The sequence below is a fragment of the Mustela putorius genome, unplaced genomic scaffold (assembly GCF_011764305.1).
Source record: "Mustela putorius furo isolate JIRA1106 unplaced genomic scaffold, ASM1176430v1.1 tig00003962_pilon_pilon_pilon, whole genome shotgun sequence".
Classification (NCBI taxonomy): Eukaryota; Metazoa; Chordata; class Mammalia; order Carnivora; family Mustelidae; genus Mustela; species Mustela putorius.
In genome coordinates this window covers 12,418,784-12,437,404 of record NW_025422106.1, presented here as the reverse complement: position 1 = coordinate 12,437,404, position 18,621 = coordinate 12,418,784, and the positions used below count along the sequence as shown (strand labels likewise).

General features: G+C 38.9%; 3 protein-coding genes across 10 annotated transcripts in view; 1 reads left to right on the top strand and 2 right to left on the bottom strand.

Moving 5' to 3' along the window:
* Positions 1 to 2,517, bottom strand: part of VMP1 (vacuole membrane protein 1) — a 140,756-nt gene extending 138,239 nt beyond the window's left edge. For 2 of the 4 annotated variants that reach the window (XM_004747262.3, XM_045070383.1), the window contains exon 1: positions 2,378 to 2,510. The gene's annotated coding sequence lies outside the window, so the exon portion shown is untranslated. Of the gene's footprint in view, positions 1 to 2,373 lie in introns of all 4 variants that reach the window. The other 2 variants (XM_013053641.2, XM_004747263.3) reach the window with 2 other exon arrangements.
* Positions 2,518 to 2,562: 45 nt separating this feature from the next.
* PTRH2 (peptidyl-tRNA hydrolase 2) lies at positions 2,563 to 8,929 on the top strand. Of its 4 annotated transcripts, none has more exons than XM_004747260.3 (3): positions 2,645 to 2,772; positions 2,890 to 3,028; positions 8,309 to 8,929. In XM_004747260.3, the coding sequence occupies exon 3, from the start codon at positions 8,309 to 8,311 to the stop codon at positions 8,846 to 8,848; it is 540 nt and encodes a 179-aa protein (XP_004747317.1). In that variant the 5' UTR covers positions 2,645 to 2,772; positions 2,890 to 3,028; the 3' UTR covers positions 8,849 to 8,929. The 4 variants fall into 4 exon arrangements, with proteins under 4 accessions (XP_004747318.1, XP_004747315.1, XP_004747317.1 ...); XM_004747259.3 differs by having other exon boundaries at positions 2,890 to 3,045; XM_004747261.3 differs by lacking the exon at positions 2,890 to 3,028 and having other exon boundaries at positions 2,563 to 2,690.
* A 4,407-nt stretch (positions 8,930 to 13,336) lies between these two features.
* CLTC (clathrin heavy chain) overlaps positions 13,337 to 18,621 on the bottom strand; it is a 64,244-nt gene continuing 58,959 nt past the window's right edge. For both annotated transcript variants that reach the window (XM_004747264.3, XM_004747265.3), the window contains 2 exons: positions 16,895 to 16,970; positions 13,337 to 14,372 (listed from right to left, as the gene is read on the bottom strand). In XM_004747264.3, coding sequence (XP_004747321.1) covers positions 14,248 to 14,372; positions 16,895 to 16,970 — 201 coding nt within the window. In that variant the 3' untranslated portion in view covers positions 13,337 to 14,247. The remainder of the gene's footprint in view (positions 14,373 to 16,894; positions 16,971 to 18,621) is intronic.

Below are 18,621 nucleotides of genomic sequence, written 5' to 3'. Positions count from 1 at the left end.
CTGTTCTGAAGAACAGAATTTTCTTTTTTTTCTTTCCTACAAATACTTTCCTGCAAATACTGCCAAGCACAGTGTTTTTGTTTTCCTAGAATTTACAAGACTAAATAAGCTAAAAAGGGGAAACATGTATACCTATAAATACCTTTAACACAGGAAAGAAATCTTTTTCATGCAAACCAGGAAATATTTCCAAACCATAAGGAGATGCCTGGAGACAACCTTAGCAGAACAGAAAGAACACTTGAGACCGCAATTCCAGTTCAGGTTCTGGTACTACCTAAATCATATGACCTCAGGCAAGCCAATTACTGATTGCTGCTGGGGAAGAATACAACTATATGTTCACAGAGGTTGACTCGAATTCCAAATATTGCTTTCAATGGGTATCGGTAAAGTGATAGTTTTTTTTTTTTTTTACTTAATAATGTAAATAAGGCTACTTTTAACCATTAGTTAACTATATATAAGCACCTTCCTCTGTACTTGGAAATTCTTTTTTTTTTTTTAATCTCTTTAGACAGAGATTACAAGTAGACAGAGTAGCAGGCAGAGAGAGAGGAAGGGAAGCAGGCTCCTTGCTGAGCAGAGAGCCCGACGCGGGGCTCCAACCCAGGACCCCAGGATCATGACCTGAGCTGAAGGCAGAGGCTTCAACCTACTAAGCCACCTAGGCACCCCTATACTTGGAAATTCTTAAGTGACAATACACGATGACCAACAAATATCAGATTTAAACCCCCAAATGCAAAACTATATTCATTTTCCAGTCACCTACTTATTAAGTATGGTGACTAATTCAATGGGTTATAGTATCAAGCTATTCCTAGGTAGCTTTTATTGGGTTCAAAAGTAGGACAAAGATCATCTCAGGAAAGTGTGTGATATTTTCAGATAAATAACACACTTAATATAAAACTTAAAACTGTGAAAAGATACAAGCAACAGAATTCCGCACTGATGTATTTCCAGTTTTCACCGTATTTTCATTTCTACAGTGATTTCCCATTTCCCATCTCACTTAATCATTGTGACAATCCTTTGAAATAAGTAAGCAGTATTTTACCAACACAATCCAGACCAGCTTAGAAAGTTAGGTAACCTATCAATCATTATTCTAGAATACGAGTCACAGAAATTAAACTGTATTAATCAAGTAGGATATATTCCTCAATGGGGGGGGGGAGCTTTAATGTTTTAAGGTAATACAGGCAAAGAAATAAAATATAAAAGATTTCTACTATAGAGTCATTTCACACCCATACAAATAGGCCACATTTGTCTAGGTACCACCATCCCTCTTCCAAAGGTCAATAAAAACACATTATAGAATGCATAAAATGTTGTCTAATAAATAATTTTTCACTATCATTTATGCTAAAAATACACGACTAAAATCACAGCTCATAATACAATTAATAGGCAGTAGCTGTAGGAACATTAAATTCTCTATCATTACAACACCAGAAAAACTTGTACAAGCTTCTCCAGAAGATCAGTGTAGTCTTGTCTACAGTTTTTCTGACATCAGCCTCAAAGGAGAATTGAAAAACATTAAAGTCGGGAAAAGCAGCCGTCTTGCCATGGTAGATAAACAGTTCTAGAACCTATATGAGATTTTTGCATGGATTTGCAGAAGAAAAAAAAAAGATAATAGTTTAAACCTACTGGAGGTCATTAAGTAATCTTAGTGTGACACAGGGCCACATATGTCTTCCTGAAAGTTTAGAGATTAAGCTGACCTCCAGGTTTTATTGCAAATACCTCCACTGTAATAGAACAAGGTGTGGGGGCGGGGGCAGTTAGGGACTTGGAAGCCGAAGAGGACCCTACTCTTCATAAAGTAGGAGATCCGCGAGGGGTCTTTGCAAAAGATCACGGGAGCGAAGGCCCCATTCCCTTGGCCACAGACGCTTAAGATGGCACTTACATGCCTGAATTGTGTTTAGCAGCGAATACGTTTAGTTATCATGTGTTACCATGTCAGTGGTTGGGGAGGTCACACTGACAGGTCCTGAGAAACAGCTTGGTCATCAGCAGGGAGGATCTCATTTACTCTGAGGTCCTAGACACCCAGGGAGGAAGAGAGGAGTACCGTACAGAGCTTAGAACAGCTTCCAAGTCCGCGACAATGAGAGCGAATGGTAGGAAACCCGTGTATGGGTTCCCAGTACTGGTAGCCAACCATGAAGAGGTGTCCCAGATAACCTGGCTACCGCCAGACTGACACACAGAGCCAGCAGCGCCCTAAAACACTGCCTGAAGTCGAAATTACGTTGCCCCAGATCAGCATGGTCTAAGTGGCAGAGCTGCGGAAGAAGCCAAGCTCTGAGGACAGTCTCAGGCTTCCGTCCCCAATTCCACGCGCTGGCTTACCTACCCGCTCTGACCCCGGCTTCTCCGGATCTCAGGATCCTGCAAGCGGCTCGAGACCGCCTCTCACACCCGCCGCTGGGGTCCGGCCAACCGGAACTCACAGGCGTCACTTCCGGTCCGTTCTCCACCCCCTCCACCCCCTCCGGGGACCGCCTCCAAAAGACAAAAGTTCCCCCTCTCCTTTTCGCAACCTCCGCGGATCGTCGCGGGATTTCGGTTCGGGTTTAGGATTGCGGACCTGTGGGCGGGGCGAGAGGAAGAATGACTGTTCGATTCGAGGTTCTTGATCCGGAACTTATCCAGGAGTCCCGGAAGAGGTAACTCGCGGGGTAGAAGCGTGTTCACTACCGGAAAAGAAAAACGCGAAGGCGCGAGTGAGGCGTTGGGGTGGTTCCCTAGGTAAGTCGGCCCTTCACAGAGCTGAGGAGACGGATGTTCTCCATTCTCTCTCCACGTGGAATGTTTCTTCCCACCTCATTCCACACCTCCTCCCCCAACCTTTCATCTTCTCCCTAGACTGTTCCGCCCAAGTAGACGTTGGAGCCTCTGTTCCTGTTCTGCCAGCCGTCCTTTGGGAGAAGGGACTAAGATCCTGGGAAGGAGAAGGACCCAGAATTTCTGGTTCCCAGGCAAAGCCTCCATTCAGGCAGCATCGGTGCGCGCTCTCCGAATGTGAGAAAATACCGCGCGGGCCTCACATTCTGTTGAATACTTATTGACTACCCACAGTGTATGAAGTTGTTGAGTCCTAGGAGAAAAGAAAAGGTTTCCACGAATACGACCGAAAAATGTGTCTCTGTGTAACACAAAGGGTTCAGCGAAATATTTAATCCTTTAACCGGGTTAACCCTTCGCTCCCCACCCCACCCCCCAGCACTGGACACCGAGACTGTGATGTACAGTAGTTACGTGTAATTGCTACAGCAGTTCTAAGGAGTAAATAATTGATTGAGGAATGATAAAGAGTTCAGAAACCGGTGTCACTTGAATCACGCCTTCCTGGCTGACGAGGTTGTGTTTGTGTATTTAGGTGGAGAATTATAGAAAATAATTTGGGGGGAGAGATTGATTTTTAAAGGGACCTAGCAATTTGGTGTGGCTGGAGAGTACAGTGTGTAACAGGAGAGTAGATTAGAAGGATAAAGTAGATTGTAACCAAAATTGTGTAGTGCTTTGAATTCGTGCTAAGGGATTTGTCTTATTCTTTAGGCCTTTATCCGGTGGTTTTTTGAGCTGGGAAATTCCAGGATCAAGTTTGAGCTTTAGAAGTATAATTTTAATGCCAGGTGGATTAGGCTGAACTAGAACATGCATGAAGCAAATGTGGAAAGATAAGTTGGAGAAGTTAATTTTGGAGGTTTTGGGCCAAGAGATCATTAGGGCACTGGTAGTAAAGGTAAGGAGATAGGCTTACCAGAGATAAATTCAACAAGGTTTGGTAACTGGATGTGGTAGGACAGAGGAGAAAAAGTCCAGGGTTACTCAGAAGTCAAGAATACAGAAGTTTGAGAGGGAAAGGAAGTTACTGAGTTCAGTTTAGGATACAGAGACTACTTCATAGTACACTAGCAGAATCTGGAAACTCACGTTTGGAGCCAAAGAGAGACTTCAGGATTCCTCAGCATATGACAGTTTAAGAATAAATATCTCACGATCTTTTCTCTCTCCTCCTGCTAGATGTCAGCTCTATTAAGAGTGGGACTTTGTTTTGTTTAGTGCTCTATCTTTAGCGTCCAGAACAGTACCTGGTACACAATAGGCCCTCCATAAATATCAATTGATTGAATGGAAAGAGAGTATATAGACCATCACTGTCCAAAAGAACTTTCATGCAAATGTTCTAGATCTGAAAAGAGTGGCCGCTAGCCACTTTTAAATTGTCGAGCTGTTGAGCACTTGAAATGTGGTTCAGTGCAACTGAAGAATTGAATTTTTATTTAGTTTTAATTAAGTCTAAATAACTATGTTTGACTGATGGCTACTATATTGGACAGTGTAGGTGTAGTGAAAAGAGGTCCAAATGTATAAGCAGGGGTAATGTGTACATCGGGGCGAGTGACATAGAGCTAAAGGAAACTGGGAAAAAGCTATCAGAAATATAGAATGATAATAGGGTGAAAGTTAGATTAAAGAATTTGAGGGAAGAAACTAAAGAAAAGTTACCAGTGAGCTGTGGGGAAAGCTCAAGATGAGGCCTAAAAGGAGGCAACTCTGTTTGGCATTTAGCAAGTGTCTTAATTCCTTAGTGATTTCAGTTGAGTGGGGAAGGAAGGCAGGTAATTAAAGAAGTTGAGAGGTAAAGGGAAGAGGAAAAGTCAGGCAGTGGTTTAAGGGTAGGAGAGGATTTTTGGAAAGGCCAAGGTACAGCCAGTGCAGTGGGGTTAATGGGTGGAGTGTGGTTCAAAAGGGGTTGGGATTGAGAGCATTGGTGAAAGGGGCTTAGTCTGGTGGAGGAATGAGAACGCACCAGGAGGAGGGTTTTATAGGACATGTTTGTTTGGCAGTGCCATCATTGCTCTGGATTATCCATGAGACTAAGAATAGTTGTTTACTGTGGTCACAAGCACTGGGTTTATTGATATGTTTGTAGTGGATGTAGGGGGATAGACAAACACTTTTTGGAGGAGTTAGATGATAATGTGATCAGGCCGATAGGAGATTAGAACATCCTACAGAATAAAGATGTTAGGATTAACATGTTAGAATTAGAGACCTCATGAGATATGGTAGAGAAGCATAAAGTTGGTAGTTTCTGGAACTTTTTCTGCTTTTGGTTTTTGCTGACTCCTATTGGTATATATATTTGTTTTTAGATAAAGTTAAGAAGATGAGAAGTTTTCTGTCATCATCTCCAGATGAGTTTCTTTATACCACTTTTACTAGTTATGTTACTGCAGATAAGCAGCTTCTCTGTTGGATCCGTATTTTTCTTGTCTTTACTAATGAGGCTCGTGTCTTTTTCTTATTTTCACAACGACCATAATAGAAGTTAAGGGTTTAGTAAGTTTTGCAACACATAACAGGTCCTATGTATGCAGTTACCTTCTTTAGATAGTACCTGAATCTGATATATAAGATATTTGGTTACTTTGCAACCTAGAAATTGGTAGAGAAAATCCTTCTAATTGTTGACATGGAGGTTATACATATAATTTTTACATAATTGAATATTTTTTCATTTTGGAGTCTGGTTAGATTATCAGAGAGAAGTCTTGTTGATGTGTAACCTCGTGCAGTAACTAAATGATAGATGCATTATGAGATAATGTAGATTTTAGTAAGAATTTAATGTTCTTTTTTCTGACTGCAAAGGCATCTAGAGCCATAAAGTACTGTCAGTACAGCTCTGTGACCAGATGTCACACCAGTGAAAGGAATAAACTGGGTACTGACAACTTAATGTGTGTGACCCTCCTACCTCTGGCTATTCCATGTCACCCTCCTTTGATCCCTCAGTGTTCATTTCTTAGGATTCTGTTTTAGCCCTTCCATCACTCTGTATACTTGTCCCGTGGCTTCACCACTTCACCACTTCAGTAACTTCAGTTATATGTTTTCTTAAATCTCTGTTTTTGGCCTAGGCTTATCATCAGAGTTTTAAGATGGTATATCCTTTTTTATTGTTGCTGAATATCTCTAACCAGTATATCTTTTGGTCAAACCAGGTATAATATATCCTAAACTGATTTCAGTATCTTCTGCTTTCAAACCTGCTACTTCAAAACAATTCTCTTCATCAGTAAATAATACCTCTGTTCTCCACTTGTTCAAATCCAGGTCATTCTAAACTTCTCCCTTTCTTCTATCACCAGACCTCCAGTGAGTCACCAAATCACACAGATGTGCCTTGGCTACTTCTTTCCTTTTTCATTGACTTCTCTTGTCTAAGTGACTTTCACCTCATCTAGACTATTGGGAAAGGCAAAATATAGCAGCATTAAAAACATGGGAATGAACGTACATGCCTCAACATGGATGAATCTTGAAAACATACTAAGTGATGGAAGCTTGAAACAAAAGGCTACATATTTTATGGTTTATATGAATGTCCAGAATAGGCAGTTTGTAGATTAGTGATTGCCGGGGGCCCAGAGTTGGAAAAAATGGTAAGCAACTGCTAATGGGTACAGGAGTTTCTTTTTGAGGCGCTAAGAATGTTCTGGGATTAGATAGTGGTGATGGTTGCACAACCTTGTAGATACATTTTTAAAAATTTTACTAAATTGTACACTTTAAAAAGGGAAATTTGGGGGGCATCTGGGTGGCTCAGTAGGTTAAAGCCTCTGCCTTTGGCTTAGGTCATGATCCTGGGGCCCTGGGATTGAGCCCCGCATCGGGCTCTCTGCTCAGCAGGGAGACTGCTTCCCTCCCTTTCTCTCTGCCTGCCTCTCTGCCTACTTGTGATTTGTCTGTCAAATAAAAAAATAAAATCTTTTAAAAAGAAAAAGGGAAATTTTGTAGTATGTGGATTATATCTCAAAATATTTAATATCTCCTATGCTATCCTCTTTTATTTTTTGAAATTTTAAGATTTTTTTTTGGTAAGGATTTGATTTGCTTGACAGAGAGAGACATAGCGAGAAAGGGAATACAAGCACAGGGAGTGTGAGAGGGAGAAGCAGACTCCCCTCTGAGCAGGGAGCCTGTTGTGGGGCTTGATGCAAGGACCCTGGGATCAGGACCTGAGCCGGAGGCAGATGCCTAACGACTTAGCCAACCAGGCACCCCTAAGATTTTATTTTTAAGTAATTGCTATACCTGGTGTGGAGCTTGAACTCAAAACCCTGAAATTAAAAGGCACATGCTCCACTGACTGAGCCAGCCAGGCACCCCATCCTCATTTAAAATATTTGAAATAATGTATTCCAATAAAATACTGAAATAAAATATTGAAAACTACAGTCTGCCTGCCATACAATTTAAAAAACACTCATATAATGTCCTAATTTTAACATAAATGAGAAAAGGAAATTTGACAGCCATCTATATGCCATGTAGATTATGCAGGCATAATCGAGGTTATTACTTGTAAGCACCACAAATATGATGGCCCACACATTTCAATATACAAATGCTTCTCTTTCAGTAGAAGACATTGATGGTTGTTTGTGCCTGTACATGGAAGCATTATGAGTCCAATAGCCTCAAATGTAGACTGATAACAGGTGTTTTATTGGTGACTCAAATATCATCAACAGCTTTGCTGAGGGAACAGAAATTTCTAAAATATAAAGGACAAAGGATGATCTTCCTTTGTTTTATATGATAGTTACACTTTTGGTAAATTCAGTGACTATTAGAACCTTGCAGAACGTACTTTGTGTCCATATGTATAATGAAGTTGGGTTCTTGTCTCAGGTGTTATTTTTCACCTATAATTTCCAGTGAGACGAATCTTTACTTCGTAAGACTTTTAGCACTCCATGCTGAAGTCTAGTAAATGTCAGCAGTGCACCTCACTCCAGGACCATTGTTGTGACAGCCAGAAACTTCTCCGAGGGGTTGGTACCATCCCCATTGAGAACCACTGGATTATGAAGACACAGTTAAATGAGCACTATATGCCAGAGAAGGGATGAGTTATTCTCGTTTTCTTTGGGTTCTTTAGACAGCTTTGTAAAATGGCATAGTTCCTTCCTCTCTACAAGACTCAGGGAAGACTGAGGAACAGAGCTTTATTATATCCAAGAAAAAGATAGATACTCCTTATGTTGAGAATGAAAATGACCTAAACTGCTTTACCCGTATTCTTGAATCTTTTAGAATACGCAGGGGAGAAAAACAGTACATTAAGATCCAAAATATATTTTGCTTTTTTTCTGGATACCTCATGTAGTTTTAAAACGTTACTGCTTATATTGTCAAGGTGTTTTGTCTAATAAGCCTGTATCTTTTCACTGCTAGATAGTGATAACTTTTTTCCCTTTCCTTTAAGATGCTCTCCAAATCCTTGGTAATGGAATATTTGGCTCATCCTGGTGCACTTAGCTTGGCTGCCGGAGTTGCTTGTGGCATGTGCCTGGGCTGGGGCCTCCGTGTACGCTTTGGGATGATCCCCAAAAGCTCGCTGAGCAAGACAGACACAGAGACCGGAAGTGAAGCATCCATCTTAGGAGAGAGTGGGGAGTACAAAATGATTCTTGTGGTTCGAAATGACTTAAAGATGGGAAAAGGGAAAGTAGCTGCCCAGTGCTCTCATGCTGCTGTTTCTGCCTACAAGCAAATTCAAAGGAGAAACCCTGAATTGCTCAAACAATGGGAATACTGTGGCCAGCCCAAAGTAGTGGTCAAAGCCCCTGATGAAGAAACTCTGGTTGAATTACTGACCCATGCGAAAATGCTAGGACTGACTGTAAGTTTAATCCAAGATGCTGGACGTACTCAAATTGCACCAGGCTCTAGAACTGTGCTGGGAATTGGGCCAGGACCAGCAGATCTAATTGACAAAGTCACTGGCCACCTAAAACTTTACTAAGTGGAATTTTGTTTGATGGTCCCACCATGATGTGCTTTGAAACCATTAAATTCTAATAATAAAAGCTGAATTTCTCCCCCACCCAGCTTAAGTATTTTTGAGATGAAAATCCATTTCCATGTTCTTCTACTATGTAGTTGGCTCAGTTACAGTTATGTTGGGCTTTAAAAAAAAAAAAAAGTTGGTTAAATGATCCCGATGGTTCAAGTGATACCACTTGAAAAACAAGAAGTATTTTTGAGAGAAACTTGTCACAAGATAGGATTACAAGGGCAGGGGTGCTGGGGAGAGCATCTCCTTGCATAATCAGCTTTGTGTTAATAGCTCTTCTTCCCTAAGACAGTGTTGCTATATACCCCCTTGAAGGATCAGGGTTCAAGTGTGTACCCATTGATGCAAACTACAGTTTGTTTTCCTCCGTCACTTTTTGGAAGACTAGAAGCCATTAACAGATCATGGTATAGTCCCACACAATTAGTTTACAATCTAACCTTCTGGATTTGTCTCAAAATTGAGGTTTTACAGTCATTGATAGAATCTACTTGTCTTCATGTTCATTTCCCCGACCCACGCTGGCCAGAGGTTCTCAGCAGTGCTTCTACACCATGGCCTATAAAAATTCCTTTTACTTCCCCCAACTTTTCTAATAGCAAAGGTATTGAAAAACGTGCGAAGTGACTTATATGGACTTTGAAGGTAGTACTGGGCCCACATAAGAATTTACAGTAATTGTGGAGTTAATATAGTGTGTCATCCAACAGCCTACTATTTCTTTACTTAAAATTTAAAGAACCAGATAATTATTTAAGGGCACCTTTATCTCCCTTTTGATCTTTATATACCTGTCATGATAGTAATTCCAGTAATTGCTGTTAAACCAGCTGCCCAGAATATGAAGGAGGTCCCAGTTCCCAAAAGCTACATAGCTTCTTGAATGAAAGCCACCTTTTAGGGGAATCCTGACAGTATTTTTAAAATTGAGCATATCCCTAAGAACTGATGATGCCAGAGAGCGTTTTGGTAACAGGTGCACATTAAGTAGCTCTTCAAGGTTAATTTTGACAGTTTGCATTAGTTAGCATTTAACTTCAACATAAGCAGCACGGTAACACAACTTCAAGGTCTAATGTCAGTGGAGTCGGGGCAGAACACCAAAGATTACTGCAGCCAGTTTTAGTTCTAATATTTAGTCAATTTTATAGAGTTTATGCTGGCATATGACAGCACAGGAGAAATCGCATCTGTAAATGATGCCACAGTAGCAACTGCTTCTAAATAGAATGTTTATACTAGATTCAAAAGTGATGCAATAGCATGTAACTGAGATGAAGAGAACTCCATCATAAATGCATGATTCTGCTCAGGTTCTGAGGCTTGCCTCAGAGACTGACTCCCAAGTTCAAAGACCGTGCATTCCCAACAGGATGGCCTGCTGTGGCTGACTCAAGTAATTGTAAGAAGTCATGACATATCTACTAGGATGAATTGTACACAAATTCTAGTAAATCTGGAAATATATTATGCTTATTTCCTAGTTTACCTATACTTAATATTTGTTTTACAGGGTACTTAATCTTATAGTTCTCAGGGTATACTCTACAGAGCCCATAGGGTCCTTAAGATACTTCCTGGGGTCAAAACTATTTTCATAATACTATGCTGTGCTGACATTTGCAAAGGTGGGTAAAACTGTTGGGACCTTTCACAAATCGAGGCAGGAGCATCCTACCTATACAAGTAGTACTTCACTGCCCTACACCCACCGTTAAAAAAAAAAAGGTTCTGGGACGTCTGGGTGGCTCAGTTGGTTGGGCAGCTGCCTTCAGCTCAGGTCACGATCCCAGCGTCCTGGGATCGAGTCCCACATCGGGCTCCTTGCTCCATGGGGAGCCTGCTTCTCCCTCTGACTTTGCCTGCCTGTGCTCGCTCGCTCTCTCTTTGACAAATAAATAAATAAAATCTTTAAAAAAAAAAAAGTTCACTTAATGTCCTTGATAAAGCAGTCCAAAAAAGTACTGAATTTGACCCTAAACTTTGTGTATTTGTCTTAACATTCTCTGTAATATTAAGTACTTCTGGTACACACTGAAGTATGAATGTTGTCTTGGAAAAAAAGTGGGTAACTGAGTTGTGAGCTGAACTAGCAGCCTTTGTCATAGAAGATTTTTACTTGCAAGAACTGACAAACTAGTTACTCATCCAGGCCTTGATGTTTGGCAGGGATTTCCTCATAAATTAAATGACTCAATCATTTTAAGGAAAACAACTGACAGTATTCTAGAAAACTTCTATCTGCCTCTCCTCCCAAGTTTCCCAAAACTCGTGATTTTTCTGATGAGATCAGTATTCCCCACAATATTTTTTTAAAGCTATTTGTCAGTATGCAGAAGACCTGCACAACTTAGTGAATCAGTATTTTCCATATAACCAATGCATGAAGGTACAAATCATGCATGCGTAAAAAGATCCACTCAAAATAAAGAGATTAATGGGTTTTAATATAACATCACAAAAAGTTAAGTGTTAAGTCAGATTCCCACATTTCAACTAACCACAAGTATCTCAAAGGGCTACTAAAATACTCCCTTCCTTTCCTAATTACATATCTGCATGAGGCTAGACTTTTTTCACATACTTTAAAAAAGAATATATTGATTATAGAAACAAATATGAGAATCCAGCTGTCCTCTGTGAAGATGAACTTTGAAGAGACTTGTAAAAAACAGTGCCATGCCACTTTTACTTGTTTTGAGAATTATGGTTGGTTAACAGGCAATGAGTTTAAGTTATATTTAAATGAATTATATTTTAAAATGTTTTAATTACTAATACAGTAAATATCAACACTCACAATTCCACTTAAACTAAAGCTCTTTGGGATCTTCATAATTTAAGAGTATAAAAGGATCTTAAGTTTGAGAACCACTAGTGTGACAATGTCTACGTGACTAAATCAATTCACAGAAAGTTCAAGCAGCCCTACCTGGAGATCATGTCAGTTTGTTCCTGTTGTTGAATATGTTGTATGATGTCTAATGTCTATGTCGAAATAATTATCAACAAGTAAGATATTTTTGGTACAATGGCTGTATTTGGATAGTAGAGCGAAAGATCATTGAAAACATGTTTACCTCCAGAGAGGTTTCCCATTAAATCTCTCTTTCCCTTCTTCCCTTCCGTTTCAGTTAAATTTGAGAATTGTAAGAACTCTTAATACTCTGTTTTTAGTTCTTTTCCCAGACCATCCACCTATTCAGAGTAATGTTTGGGAAGACACCTTAAAATAAAGTTTATTACCAATTTGTTCTACCACTTACTGTATAATACTTTACTGCCAAGTCGAGAGGTAGGTAGGCAGTGTGATTTATAATTCTGGAAAGTACTCATCATGTTAACATACACAAGAGGGAACATGTTCAGATGTTCAGCTTGCTCAGGATTTGAACCTTTGTCATGCACTGCTACAGTTTCTGTAACAGCCTGTAATTAGCCCATTAGGGATGGTTGATGCAGCAACTCTGTTTCATTGGACGTAGTATCACATTTTAGAACACGGTTGGGTTTTTTGTTTTTTTTAATTCTTAAGGTTATAAGAAAACCTTTACTAAATATTTAACTTAAGGAAAAGAGATGAATTATTCCACTGGAAAAACAAAACCCCCACCTGATTCAAAGTACAGGAAAGATTCAGAAAAACAAATCTTGACTCTGAAAAGAACAAACTTCCAGGGACCATTGCTATTCTCCCTCATGATTTTGATAACAATAAAAGGGGCGTAAGTGCAGAGATCCTACAGAAACTTAAGTATAGCCGGATGTTTTCAGTTTGACAAACCAGAAAAGGAAAGGTATTTAACAGCTAATACTTTAATTTTTGATAGGAAAATAAGGGATGATTACAAGTGGGAAAGGGCAGGGGTTCCAAGTTTCAAAAAAAGCCTTCCATGCAGCTGATGGTCATCTGCCTTACCTAGAGAATTATAGGACAACACAAGGCTAGGTGCGGGCTCTCTAACTCTATTGAGGATTAACAATGAAATAAACAAAGTAACATTCTCAGCCATAAACAAAAAAGGCTGAATTCAAACACCAGTTAAAAAACAAAGTACCCATAATTTGGGGGCCCTAAGGGGCAGTATGTTAATTACACGCTTACATATTTTTATTTCAAGTTAATAAAACATCCATATCTGTATATTTAAGTGAAATGCTTAGATAAAAACCTAAGGTACCACCTTGGTGAAAATGATGGGAGATAGCCAAAATGTAGCCCACTACTGTGCTGTTTCTTCAGACTACATGTACCTTATTAACTACAGGAATGCACACAATATAACGCTGTGTTTCCACAGGTCCCAATGCTCACTCTGCTTCTGTGCTCCTGCCTCACTGTACCATGCCTCAGTTTTCAGTACGAAACTATGACAATCACAGTTCTTTTGGTTAAAGTTTGAGAGGTATTTAATTAAAACTGCCATTCTACACGTGTTATTTCCACAGTCCAGTAATTTATTTTAAATTTGAGTAATTTCAAATTCCACAAACAAAATTGAAGAACAGCAATATTTTGTTTGAATTCTCTCTTCTGTACACTCAGTGATCTAAAACACCACAATATCCAACATACACAAACCTCAGGGAAGGGTTAGTAAATACACACAGATTGGAATCATGGTGCGCTTTGTTCCTGAATGGAATGGTCCCACAGAAAAAGCACAGGATACAGCACAACATAAGGGCACCTGTTACATATGAAGTGAGCAAAAACACACTAGCATTTTCTATATGCATAATGAGGAATCCTGCATAGGTTAAAGGGCCTTTTATGCTCATTTAAAAGTCAGGCAGGTTGTCTGTAATGCATTTTTCAAATAATTTGGAGAGCACTGCAATCCAATGTAGGATATGCTGATTAGTGTTGTCTTTGTTGGCATTGACAGTCTTACATGGTCACATACCAATATTTTTGCTGTAGCTTTTAAGTAAAGAGATTTAAATGCATTTAGACAATACATATCGAAAGCTGTTTACATACACTAAATTTAAGAGAATCAATATTAGAGTTTTTTTCTCTTTAAACACTACAGAGTGCAAATCAGATTCTTCACAACAGATTGAGTATTAAGCAGTTCTTCAAAGTATGAGGGGGAAGAAAAAAAAAAAAGCCCAAGTGAATAAAACATTGAAACTATTCCCCTTTGAAAATAAATTCTAAAATGATGCGGAATGTGAAATAAGCTTTTAACACAGGTGATCCGAGTTTATAGTTAGAAACAAAGTAGTCCTTCATGAAATAAAGGTTACAAGAACATGTGCCTGTTTTCCCCGTTATAAACTGAGAAGCAGTAGAGACGATGTTTCAGTAAGAAAATATGCGACTACAGGATCAGCTTTCTGTCTCACATGCTGTACCCAAAGCCAGGCTGTGGCTGCCCATAGGGTGGTGCAGTATAACCATAGCCAAAAGGTGCCTGGGGAGGGACTGCAACACTGGGTCCTGCTGTCAGCATCAACTGGGGCTGACCTAGAGAAGAAAAACATGAAGGGTCAGAGGGTGGGGAGGCAGGGGGTGGGAGAAATCGTTAGCACTGTAAGACTATCACACTAATCTCACACTTAACAATATAATCACAACTTAGAATGAGTTTTGTGGTGGCTCTTTTGACTATCACAATTTTGGCATGACAATCACCTTAATAATGGTTCTGCCTAAAAAGCCAACAATTTAGGGCAGAGGACAGAACTATAACAGTAACTATGTTATTTCATTTCATGCAAAGCAATATACACAGACATGCCTGACATGACTGAGCAAGACAGCTGCCAATAAGCTCATCACTCCATGGTACTCATACATTATGTAACACGTTTTTTTGTTTGTTTGTTTTTATATTTTATGTTTGTTTATTTGACAGAGAGAGAGTGAGAGAGGGAACACAAGCAAGGGGAGTGGGAGAGAGAGGGAGAAGCAGGCCTCCCAGTGAGCAGAGAGCCCGATGCAGGGCTTGATCCCAACACTCTGAGCCGAAGGCAGTCGCTCAACAACTGTTAGGGTGACAATATATAAGCCTAGAAAAGCTTAATTTTTTTTAATAGACGTGTTTTTCTCACAGATGAACTTTTAAAGTTAGATTTAAATTTCTGATTTAGGGGTTCCTGGGTGGTTCAGTGGATTAAAGCCTCTGTCTTTCGCTCAGGTCATGATCTCAGGTCCTGGGATCGAGCCCCACATCGGGCTCTCTGCTCAGGAGGGAACCTGCTTCCTCCTCTCTCTCTGCCTGCTTGTGATCTCTCTGTCAAATAAAAACGTAAAATCTTTAAAAAAAATAAAATTTCTGATTTAGGTTTCTGATTTAAATTCCTGATTTAGCCTCTCAGTAGGTTAGCGTTTGATTCCTGACTCTCAGGTCATGATTGTAAGGTTGTGGGAGCCCCGAAGCTGGGCTATGCACTTATCAGGGAGTCCTGCTTAAGATTCTCTCTCCTTCTCCCTCTACCCCTGCCCCTGCTGGCATGCAAGAGAGATCTCTCCCTCTCTCTAAAATAAATAAATAATCTTAAAAAAACAAACAAACAAGAAAACTGCTTTAAACATATCGAAGTAGTAATGAAATGATAATCTAATGTATATCTAGCAAAGAATCTAGTACTAATTAAAACAAAAATAAGACATAGAAATATACATTAGGTATGAATACTTAAAGAGTATATACCCTGTTTCAAATACTGTTAATGCTCTCATGTACTTCATTAAAAAAAAAAAAAAAAATTTAAGTAAACTATCCCCCCAACAGTGGGGCTCAAACTCACAACTCTGAGCTCAAGAGTAGCAGTCTCTACTGACTAAGCCTGCCAGGTGCCCCAACACTCTTAAGTATTTTAAGTAGTGGTTGACCACATAAAGAAAACAACCTGTAGAAAACCCGTCTTATTTAAAGGGAGAAAACAACATAATATCTCTACTCACTCCCCCACATAAGAAGTAGATTTAAGCCCCCAAATGAATGTAAACCTAGTGCAAGGTTTCTCTCTCAGACAAGTGACCTCGTGTCTTTTTTTTATGAACAAGGAAAATTGTTGTTTGTGAGTAAATTCTTTTTGGAAATCAGCAGTTTTAACCTTAATGCTGAAATTTTCAACTGCCTAGACCAACTCTCCATTTAAACGCTCTGAAGATAAGCCAAATTCAGTAGGTACCCCCAAAGTATTATGGGATACTGTGTTTCCTATCTCAAATATGTCAAACATCTTGCTCTAATCTTTTAACCTGCTTCAATCTAATCATCTTTAATCTTTTAGATTTATCTTCTCCAACTTTATCAAAACCACACAGTCCTCTAAATTCCTGGAATCCTTTTAATATATAATAGAAAGGAGATAACTGTCATAACAGATTTGTAGTTTATCATTTCCTTTAGCAAGGTGGTCACAATTTTATGCTTTCCTCCAAAGAACACCTGGTTATAGTTCTGTAATTTATAGCTACCTAATTAATTCATTGTTCAAATGAGTATGCTCACCAAGAGTAAAAGGGAAAGGGGAAGTAGCTCAGACTTGCACATAGAAGAAATTAAACTGCCTTCAATATTGACAGAGTGTCTCAAGATCCTCTCTCTGGAAAGTCCTCAAATGGAAATTACCCAGTTCTCTGCCCTGGTTAGAACTTAAAGATGTACTATTTATGAAAAGCACAATAAAGACACCCTTGGCATGTTCTCTTCTTTCTGCATTTCTGAAAACTGAACTCATTAATATTTCTTAGTAATTTACAAATCAATCAGTGAGCAGGCAATAGGAAAATTAAAGTTATGATCTTAAGTAACTGGTTTTTAATATTGTCTTTGCATTTAAGATGACCTTAATCAACAATTTCAAAGTCTGCTTTAAGACTGTTTTCAGAAAAAGATGGCAAAATTATTCCTAAACTCAGTGAGCCTTTTGCACTTTAGAAACTTACTGTATTTCTGTTTTGAGGTAGGATCCCTAGAGAATGAAAGTGTCTGCCTAATACTTTTCTGTGGGGTAAAACAAAGAGAGCAAGATTACCATAAACAATAGGTTGCGTCTCTGTAGCTTGTTCTTCTTCTTTTCTCAGTGACTCTGAAGCATCTAATTTATCCACCTGGAGAAAAACAGGTAATGTTACTTAGCACCTCAAAAGTATTACAAACCTAGGTTTATGGCAGAAAGTGGAAAAGCCTTAGTATGTTAAATTTTGTCAAAATAAAACAGACTAAAGAACATTCTCAGGCCCCCTCAAATTCATTGGCAATGTTCACAGTTCAGTCAAGGTGATTTTTAGCACTGTCATTATAAACCCTCAGAAAGGAGGGATTTATAAATGCCATAAAAGCTCACGCCAGGCTAAAACTGGGCATGCTAGGATGCAGCCAGCCTGAGGGAGGGAAGTAACGAGAAGGAACCACTTTTTCAAATGAAGTTTAAACCATGTCAAAGGTAATAATAATGAACTCATGACCAGGCAAAACTTCCCTCCCCAAAGGAAAAGATATTCAAAGAAGTAAATGAGTTAATGACTGGACAAATGCTCATTTGGAATAAGCTATCTTTTGCCAAGTGTGCAAAGTTTCTGCTGATACTGTTACAGGTGCAGACTGAAGTTTAAGACACGAAGTGGCCCCATATTCCACTGTTTGATAAAGACAGGCTGCATGTTCTAATGCTCTATTTTCTAAGAAGTAGAAATAGTAGTAGGAATGCCTAATTTTTGCCCCAGTGTCTTGGAGGAAGAATTTTTTTGCTTTTAATTAAAGTAGTAAATGGCTATTGCATTCTAACTACTCTAAATAAAAGTGGATAGTATCAGAAAGAACTAATACTGTAGAAGTCCGAATGTTTAAAAAAGTTTTTTAAAAAAGTGAAAGAAAGGAGCTGGAGTACATAGGTCCTTCCACAAACTAGTTGAGTGACCCTGGCAGACCATTACACCAATCCTCAAATTTCCTGTCTGTATAATGATAACTGAATAAGATATTCTGCAAAATTTATTCTAGGACTAACAGGATTTGGTTCTGTTATTCTGTGAAAAATTGGGGAGAAATGTTATTAGGACAGAGGGCTTATGGGATGTCTACTATACAACTTCCACCTACATTTTAAATTATATTTGTCTTTTAAACTATATTTTAAAAAGTCTATCATTATACCTGAGGTAAAACTAAAACTTCAAATTTTGATGTTATCTATTACTCGTGGTTTTCCAAGTCCTAAGTGTGTTGGGTGAGATGGGGGGCAGAGTGCAGGAAAAACTTTGAGTGAATGGTCATGGCGTATTCTTCAAAAAGGTAAACAGTGAAAATCACAAAAAAAGACATGCAGACTTTAGTGAAAAATTATAAAGACCGGGTCCTAAAAAGGTTAAAGTAGCCTGTAGTTTCTATTTGAAATGATTTAAAAATGCATGTGTGAGTCTTTACATAGGTTATTAAGGTCAGGACAGTATTTTATACATATTTTGTCCCATATTAAATATTATAAATGTAAATCAAATCCATTCTAGTTTATCAGAGAATAATCTGAGAAAAGTTGGGGTATACACCCTAGATACCTTCAGATAAAATGTCGTTTTTCTTCACTTGGAAAATGGACTGATTATGCTTTTGTATGCCGTTTTCCTATTTCATGGCCTATGTGTTCAGTGTTACAAATTACCCCTATATTGAATTAAAAACAACTATGGAATAGAAGTACCATGAGAAATACCCAATATTTGGCATTCAAGCTTAAAAATTATTTCAGCTGTATACTATGAA

What these genes read in the sequence shown, in the direction of transcription:
- PTRH2 (XM_004747261.3), top strand. Translation starts at nt 8,309, where the DNA reads ATGCTCTCCAAATCCTTGGTAATGGAATATTTGGCTCATCCTGGTGCA.